The sequence below is a fragment of the Candida tropicalis genome, assembly GCF_000006335.3.
Source record: "Candida tropicalis MYA-3404 genomic scaffold supercont3.1, whole genome shotgun sequence".
Lineage (NCBI taxonomy): Eukaryota > Fungi > Ascomycota > Pichiomycetes > Serinales > Debaryomycetaceae > Candida > Candida tropicalis.
The window spans coordinates 1,083,637-1,093,012 of NW_003020038.1; the positions used below are offsets into that span (position 1 = coordinate 1,083,637).

The window sequence follows — 9,376 nt, forward strand, 5'->3', positions numbered from 1 at the left end:
AATGAAATCAAAGTATTGGTTGGTTGATTCTGTTTTTATTTTTTTTTTTTTTTCTCTCTCTTCATACTCTCTCATCGATTTCACTGAAAAAAAAAAATCTTGAAATTTTTTGTGTATACAGAAAAAGAGAGAGATGAGATTAAATTTTCTTTATTACCAACACGAAGTTTGCCTTTTCCTTTAAATCAACTATATACAATTATACACAATGGCTAGAAGAAGTAAAATTGATGAAGATAATGATTCTGACTTAGATGAAGTTGATGCCTTCAATGCTAATAGAGAAAAAATCTTATTAGACCAAGCCGGAGAATATGGTCGTCAGAGAGACTACGATGATGATGATTCGGAAGAAGAAGTCATGAATATAGAAGACGATAGTGATGATGAAGTAGAACAACAAGGCCAATCAGATGATGGAGAAGAAGAAGAAGAGGAGGAGGAGGAAGAGGATGAAGAAGAATATGAAGAAAAAGGATGGGGTGGTAGAAAGAATTATTATGGTGGAGATGAAATTAGTGATGATGAAGATGAAGATGCTAAACAAATGACAGAAGAAGCATTACGTCAACAAAAGAAACATTTGCAAGAATTACAGATGGATGATTATTTAGATGATGATATGCAATTAGATTGGCAAAAGAAAGCTGATGTTTATGATAATAAAGAATCAGAAAATAATAAATCAACTATTGAAATTCTTAAAACTGATAATTCATTTGAAAATTTAAATGATGATGATAAATTAAAAATTTTGAAACAATCATTCCCTGAATTTATCCCATTATTAAAAGAATTTACTGAATTAAAATCAAAATCTCAAGATTTTTCCAAAATTGATAAAAATGAAATTATAAGTATTAAAATTGTTGCATTAAATGCTTATTTAGCAGCATTGGCTTCATATTTTGCTATATTTATTGATAATTTGAGTAACAATAATCAAGACGATGCATTTATTTCAATGAAGGACAATCCAATTATGGAAACGATTTTAAGTTCAAGAGAAATTTGGAGACAAGCTAATGAATTACCTGAAGATGCTGAATTGCCTGAAAAACAAGAAGAAGATGTTCATGAAGAAGTATACGAATTCGCCTCTAGTGATATTGATGAAGATGCATTTGTTGATGCTAAAGAAGAACAATCTGGTAGTGAAGATATTGACGATGATGATGATGATGATAAAGAAGAAGAATCAGAAGAAGATGATAACCTTGATATTGATGTTAATACAGAAAGAAAAATCAAACGTATTAGTATGAGACATGGTGATGATTTCACAGAAGGCGATATTGAAGATATTGATATGGAAGATAAACAACGTCGTAAGAAGACATTAAGATTCTATACTTCTAAAATTGATAAAGCAGCCGCTAAGAAAGAACAATTGTTTACTGGTGATATGGATGTTCCATACAAAGAAAGATTGTTTGAAAGACAACAAAGGTTAATCGAAGAAGCTAGACAAAGAGGTTTAGATAAAAGAGATATTGACTTACCAGATGAAGAACTTAATAGTGCAAATGTTGATGATGATGACGATGATGGCTATTATCAAAGCGTTAAACAAAACAAAATCCAAAAGAAACAATCTAGAAAATCTGCTCATGAAGCAGCTGTTAAAGCAGCTAAAGAAGGCAAATTGGCTGAATTACAAGAAGGTCTTGGTGAAGATGGTAAGAGAGCTATTAATTATCAAATTCTTAAGAACAAAGGTCTCACGCCTCATAGAAAGAAGGAATACAGAAACTCTAGAGTTAAAAAGAGAAAACAATATGAAAAGGCACAAAAGAAACTTAAATCTGTTAGACAAGTTTATGATTCTAGCAAGAGTTCTGCTCCATATGGTGGTGAAACTACAGGTATTAAAAAAGGTTTATCAAGATCTGTCAAATTGGTTTAATAGTTTTATTCGTGTATATTATTATTACTATTATTAACGACTAAATTGAATATCATCGATTCTCAAGATAGATTTAACACATTCTGAAGCCAAGACAATGGCACTTGTACTGACCAAGACTGGTTGCAAAACATGTTCATCATAAGTATTTGAAGCACCGGCTCTTCTCACAGAAATACCAGCATCTTTTTCTCCATTTTCATGTCTATTTCTTAAATCAGTAACAACATTTATTGGGTTTAAACCAGCATTTTCAGCTAATGTGGTTGGGATAACTTCTAGAGCTTGAGCAAACTCTTTGTAAACAAATTGTTCGACACCGGATAATTTATTTGCTTCTTTCATCAATTGTCTTGAAACTTCAATTTCTGGGGCACCACCACCGGCAATTAAGGCTTGTTCTTTAACCAAACATCTAATTACACATAAAGCATCGTGTAAAGATCTTTCAGTTTCATCAAGAACTAAATTATTAGCACCTCTTACAATAACAGACACTGTAGGTTTAATGTTTTTAGAAGTAACACCAGTAATTTCAACAATCTTGGATCCAGAACTTTCAAGTTCTTCAACTAAATCAGCAGTACCCAATCTATCTTCAGTGAAGTTATCAATATCAGCAATTGGTTTACATCCAACAGCTTTTGATAAGAATTCAATTTCATCTCTTTCAATATCTTTAATAACCATGATGTTTAATTTGGCCAAAAAATGCAAAGCCAAATCATTAACAGCATCTCTTAAAATTGATTTTTGAATCAATAAAACATTACATTTGGATTTCTTGATCTTTTTACAAATATTCAACAAGTATGCTCTTTCTTCTTTCAAAATCTTATCCATTTGTCTATAATCATTAACAACAACATTGTTTTCCATATCTGGTTTTGGAGGGGAGATTTGAAATTGAATTAAACCAATTTTTGCCTTTTCGACTCTAATTGGACCACCGGCATTTTTAACAACATTTTGAGTTAAAACAACCCCATCAATTAATTTAGTATCATCAATTGTACCACCGACTTTTTTGATTAATCTAATATCATTCAAATCAACATTTTGCAGGTCATCTTCTTTGTTTATAACTTTTAAAACTGAATCAACAGCTAAAGGAGCCAATAATTGAGAATGTTGGGAGACAATTTTTGAACTCAATGAAGTAGTGGCAGCTCTAATTAATTGTTCTCTATCTTCTAAGCTAATTTTATATGACATATCCAATAAGATTTGTACTGCTCTTTGAGCAGCTCTTTGGAAAGATTCGGCAATTAAAGTAGGATGGATTCCAATATTTAATAATCTTTCAGCTGCACCTAATAAAGCTCCGGTTAAAATGGCAACAGTAGTAGTACCATCACCAGCTTCAACATCTTGGGCATGACTTACATCAACCAACATTCTTGCGGCAGGATGTAAAACAGCCATATGTTTTAAAATAGTTGCACCATCATTTGATATAATAATTTCTCCATTTTTGGTTTTAATCATTTTATCCATCCCTTTTGGACCTAATGAAGTTCTAATTGCATCTGAAACGGCTCTTGCTGCTAAAATATTAGCTTTACGAACTTCTTGTGGCTTTTCCTTATCTTTAAAAGTAGCATTTGAAGGAGCTACGCTTGGTTTAACTACTTGTGCCATCCTTGTTTGTATTGATCAATTGACAAAAAGAAAGGGTTGTTGTAAAGTTGTCGTTTCTTCTACCGTTTTCGATCTCTGCAAAAATTTTTTTCCACAACAACAAAAAGAAGAAAACTAGAAAAACTGAATGGCAACAGCAATGAGCCAGGACAAAAAAAAAAAAAAAAAAAGTTCGTGTATTTCTGCTCATTGCACCCAAATGGAGAAGAGTGATATCAAGAGTATTACAAATGACACAGGATTATAAAACATTTGAAGAGATTGAATTGAATGTGGATGAGATATTGAAATGTTCATATTCAAATTGGTCAAAATTATTTCCTAACAACCATTTTCCTTCAAGAGTTATTAAACCATTACCACAGGAATTTTTAGATTACCTATCAAGTGAATCGATTAAATTGCCACATGATGAAAGAAATAAAGTTACTATATTAGAAGAAAATAGTGATAATGAATACAGTGATTGGGAGGATAATCAGGAAGAAGATGAGGTGGATTCAAATATAAGTATTGAATCTTTCAAACAACTACATGATGCGATTATAAAGAATATTGAAGAATTAGGAGGTCAAGTGTTTCCCAAATTAAATTGGTCAAGTCCTAAAGATGCAAAATGGATAATGCCAGGAAATACTATAAGATGTGATCATGTGAATGATGTTTATTTATTATTAAATTCTTCTGATCATATAGTTGATGATTTGGATCATCCATTTCTGGAAATTAATCCCGTTGATAGTGTAAACCCGTCCAATGTTGAATATGAATTGGTGTTAACTAAATGGCAAGATATCAATCCTGCCTTAGAATTTAGAGCATTTATTAAAGACAATAAAATAATAGGAATCTCACAAAGAGATTTAAATCATTATGAATTTTTGGCAGATTTAAAAGATGAATTACATGATAAACTTGAAGAATTCTTGCAAGATCACGTGATACCTAAATTGTCATCACAATTATCAAAGTATATTATTGATTTATATATTCCAAGACCATTTGATAAAGTTTTCATAATTGATATCAATCCCTTTTCACGTAAATCGGATTCTTTATTGTTCACATGGAATGAATTACTTATCAATGATGGAATGGACTATGAATTTAGACTAATTGATAAAACAAATGTTGGTAATTTTGCTAAGAAAGAATATAGTGAATCTCAAGTACCTATAGATGTGGTTGGTGCTGCTTTAGATGCCGAAGCAATGATTGAATTAGCAAGAGAATGGGATAAATTACAGAAATAGAAAAGTCACGTGTGTACAAATCACGCGCGGCGCCAGTATAACCCCCTCTTCTCCCCCACTTTGTAGGATCCTCCACAGTAATAATACAAATTGAATTGCCTTTTCGGACTATTCATAAATTGTTCCGAACATTACCAACAACTTTTTTTTCTATGATATAAATAGGATTTACTATCCCCCCATACACTCACACAGAACATAACAATTGTCAACACATTTTCTTTTCTTATTTCTTCCATATCGACAATAATGATTGCAACTAAAGAGAATATTTTTCCAAAGAAATACAGAGGTAGATTAACTGAGGGTGTCACTTATGATTATAGAACAAATTCATTATTATGGATAGATATCATAGCTGGAGAAGTTCATAGAATTAATGCTACAGATGGTACAAATCATGAAATTTTAAAATGGGAATCACCAACAGAATCAATTGGTGCAATTGGATTAACTTCAAATCCAGATATTATATTAGTTTGCAGTAAATATGGAGTTGCATATGGAAATTTTATTAATTCTACACTTGAATATTTTTTCAAATACCCACATGATGAATCACAACAAATTAGATTAAGATCAAATGATGGTATTATTGATCCATGGGGGAATTTATGGATTGGTGTAATGAATGATTTTAAAATTGCTAAAAATGAAGGAATTCAACCAGAAGGTGGATTATATAGAATTACACCAGATTTGAAATTTGAAAAAATGATTGGAGATGCATTAATTCTGAATGGACTAGGATTTAATGAAAAAGGTGATGAATTTTATTGGACTGATTCATTAACTTTTAAAATTTGGAAATTTAGCTATGATAAATCAACTAATAAATTGTCAAACAAACAACCATTGATTGATTTGAAAGAATTATATCCAGATATTGAAAGTCCAGAACCTGATGGATTTGTAATGACTGAAGATGGTGATATTTATACTTGTATTTTCAGTAGTGGAACAATTCTTCATGTTAATAATAAAGGTGAAGAAATTGAAAGAATTAAAATTGATAATGCCAAAAGAATTACTTGTATAACTACTGGTGGGGAAAATAATGATACATTTTACATAACTACAGGTCATTTAGAATTGGAGACTAATGACGAATTAATTCCTGATGCAAATAATGAATCTGATGATGATTTAGGTGGATTTTTATTTAAAATAGAAACAAAATCAAATTTAAAAGGTCAGAAAAAGAATATTTGGGGTGGTAAAATCTAATTATTCGTCTTTGATAAGATATAATACACGTTGAATGAATTCTTCAACTAATTCGTTCTCTTCAACTCCCCCAATTCTTAAATCGTTGATTTTTAAATTTGCAATATCTAGTTTTTGTTCAATAGTTAAGTTTTTTTGAGTGAATGTAGGATCATTTAAGATTTTTATGATTGTTAATAGATGAATCTGTAAACTTGGTTGCTTTAAGAAATACACAATTTGTTCATCTTTTAATAATTTACCATATCTATCATCAGGTTGTATCTCTGGAACAGCGATCTCTGTAGTTGTTTTTATTGTTCTGGTAGTAGTACCAGTAGCAGTACTTTCTGTGATATTATCATGAGAATGCTCCGGTGATTTATAACATTTAATTGAACAATATGTAACAGAACATTTCGGACATTTATATTTTGATTCTTGTTCTTTACAGATCCCACAAATCATACTGGTGACTAAATATTGATGATTGATTTCATCGTGATGAGTACTTCATAGATTTTTTTTTGTTGTTTTGTTTAGTTTTGGCTGCGTTTGTTTAGAAATCAAAATGTCGTAATGTCGTTCTTTCAAGTGAACGCATATTAACTTTGAGATGGTTATATATCGTCGTGCATATACCACATAGCCGAAATTACATATTCAAAAGGAAAGAAGAATGATGGTTTTGAACTAATACAGGAGGAGCAATTTCAATTATGTTGTAGAGTAGTGCTCTTGTAGGTGAGTTTAGAATATGCAAGCAATGATAGCCAAATCTGATGGTACGGAATATAGAGGTGATAAACCGAATACACATGAAGTTATTGTTTGAATTGAATATTTTAGACGATACCAAAAAAGAAAATTAACTAAAGAAATTAGCGGAAATATACATTGTCTAACGGGTAGAGACGGATATATAAACTTGTATAGAGTATAAGAAATTTTAAGGATTGGGAAGATAATTATTATCAATAGGGAATGATTAAGAGAATGTACTGTACAAATTGAAGTCTATTTTGTTGTCTTCTCGTGATGATGATCTAATGGCTTACATATCTATATAATGCAAGTGTTCATTTGCAACAATGTATTGAATTGAAATCCAACTGATTATCTGGTCTAGATTCAAATAATTAATAGAAACTCTTTTTGCTACTTGATCTCGTTTAATGCAATTGTTACGGATGGATAAATAGCCAATATCTACTTGGGCAATATCTCTGATTGTTTGTAATTTCATCTCATCACCTTTTTTTTCATGATTTTATCTAACAATAGTTATGATAAAAGCAAACCACAAAGAATTTCTGTGTTCTAAAACTTAGCAGTCACTTGTCAATTTAACAACCACTGCCATTATCAATCAATATGAGAGAATAATTTTTCATTATTACACACACACTTTCTCTCTGTTTCTCTCTTAGACATGCAGATACACAGACTAACGAATGTACATCAATGCAAGGACGATTAATAATAATAAAAAAAAAAAACAAGGCACAATATAGAAAATTGAAATTAGGGGGAAAATAATAATAAAAATCAAGAAGAATCCCCAGTAATAAACCAGCAACAAAGTGTGTTTTTTTTTTTTATTATTAGTTCCTTTTTTAATAAAGAAAATTAAAAATATGAGCAAATAATTTTGTCTTGTTTTGTGAGTATCTGCACGACCTAACTAAATTACATTCTACAAAGCACAACCAGGAATAATAACCGTTACTAATTAGGTTGAATATTATTTTAGAAATTTTAGTTGTATTGTTAGTTTTTTTGGACATTTATTCAACATTCTGATTGTTATGAATAGAGAAAAGGAAAGCTTATTTTCCAAGGATTCAAATCGCAACAACAAGAACAACAATGACAACGACAAATTACTGGTCTACACTACACAGAAGGTAATAGGATGAAATTAGAATGATAGTATTCATAGATTACACATTATAATCTTTCCCTCTTACACCCCGTGTTGATAATTATGTCCTCTTGTTCCGTTTAATCATGATAAAATCTTGTCTCTGAAATTATCATCAAGTAACAAAATAAAACAAAAGAAACACATTATACTAAGACAACAATTAAACTGCCCTTATTCACACACACACACACACACAAGAGTTGGATTTTGTTGCGACATAGTACGGATAAGATGAATGGGAAAGTTAAAAGCAAAAATATATCCGTGAACTAGAATCAAGCATTTGAAGCAATTAATTCCTGGGACTTTGTTCCAACTATAATGTAGAAATTTCTGTTTCTCACATTTATGTTTGTTTTCTTAGTCATTCATAAACATATTGAATATATAAATTAATCCATGCTACATACATACATGGATTCAAAAGATTCGTACTATAATAGTACTCTAACAATAATTATCGATCCCACTAGCATTAAACATAAAAACAGAGATTCCCGGTATCATAAATGTAAATGTTGAAAAAAAAAACATTCCACTATCTGCATGAAATGAAATGAAATATTCTAAAAACTTAGAAATAACTAAAATAAATAATATATAAAAAAAATGAATTTCTGAAACGTGCTACTAGTACACCCACACACAGAGACACTATAATCATCATTAGTGACTAAACGACATTTTTTTTTTTTTGAAATTACACACAAATGTTTGTAAACGTAGGTCAGTTGGTTAATTGTGTATTATACATAAATATAACATATCGTGCATATTACGCAGATTAACGCAGGAGATCTCTCTTTTTTCTGTTTGAAATGATCATTCATCGGATATGAACATCCGTGGCACGTGAGACAAACGCGTATATCGTAAATCATTACAATATAGAAACAAATATTTCTTTGAATTAAAAAAAAAAAGAATCATAAACTCATTAAGAATATATTAAATAATAGAATATATATAGAAATGTGTGTGTATATATAGATATACCGATGAAATTTTTTATCAATTTTTTGTTTTTGTTTCCTTAGCCCTTTCCCAAATGTATATATATGTGTGTTTTTTTTTGAAATAAACCGTTAATTAATAATAAAGTCGTAAAAATAATGTTTTAATAGTAAAGAAATATAGATATGTGTATATGCAAAATAATGGAAAATTCATGATTAATCCCTCAACTCCAATTGTAAACATATTGTCTTTGTTGTTGATATTGATATTGTGGTTGTGGTTGTGGTTGAGTTAGAAGGATAGGAACCATTGGTTGTTGTTGTGGTGGTTGTGGTTGATAGTTAAATGTAGTTGAATATTGTTGAGGTGGAATGTAATTGTATTGAATTTGTGGTTGTGGTTGAATCGGTGGCATATAAGTATATTGACTACTTTCAGTTCTTCTCTTTTTATAACTTGGAGTAGGTGGAGGTGAATAAAATTGAC

The 9,376-nt window shown here is 30.3% G+C and overlaps 5 protein-coding genes across 5 annotated transcripts; 3 read left to right on the plus strand and 2 right to left on the minus strand. All coding sequences in view use genetic code 12, as the record gives it.

Moving 5' to 3' along the window:
- Positions 1-208: 208 nt before the first annotated feature.
- SAS10 (rRNA-processing protein) lies at positions 209-1,906 on the plus strand (the record flags this gene model as incomplete). The annotated part of the gene is made up of 1 exon (XM_002545668.1): positions 209-1,906. One exon carries the CDS (start codon positions 209-211, stop codon positions 1,904-1,906), a length of 1,698 nt encoding a protein of 565 aa, XP_002545714.1.
- Positions 1,907-1,939: 33 nt separating this feature from the next.
- On the minus strand, positions 1,940-3,547 carry CTRG_00496 (chaperonin-containing T-complex subunit; the record flags this gene model as incomplete). The annotated part of the gene is made up of 1 exon (XM_002545669.1): positions 1,940-3,547. The coding sequence occupies one exon, from the start codon at positions 3,545-3,547 to the stop codon at positions 1,940-1,942; it is 1,608 nt and encodes a 535-aa protein (XP_002545715.1).
- A 230-nt stretch (positions 3,548-3,777) lies between these two features.
- Positions 3,778-4,800, plus strand: CTRG_00497 (cell proliferation protein; the record flags this gene model as incomplete). Its single annotated transcript, XM_002545670.1, has 1 exon — positions 3,778-4,800. One exon carries the CDS (start codon positions 3,778-3,780, stop codon positions 4,798-4,800), a length of 1,023 nt encoding a protein of 340 aa, XP_002545716.1.
- Positions 4,801-5,049: 249 nt separating this feature from the next.
- CGR1 (Cgr1p) lies at positions 5,050-6,027 on the plus strand (the record flags this gene model as incomplete). The annotated part of the gene is made up of 1 exon (XM_002545671.1): positions 5,050-6,027. One exon carries the CDS (start codon positions 5,050-5,052, stop codon positions 6,025-6,027), a length of 978 nt encoding a protein of 325 aa, XP_002545717.1.
- On the minus strand, positions 6,028-6,474 carry HIT1 (Hit1p; the record flags this gene model as incomplete). Its single annotated transcript, XM_002545672.1, has 1 exon — positions 6,028-6,474. One exon carries the CDS (start codon positions 6,472-6,474, stop codon positions 6,028-6,030), a length of 447 nt encoding a protein of 148 aa, XP_002545718.1.
- Between the last annotated feature and the right edge of the window lie 2,902 nt (positions 6,475-9,376).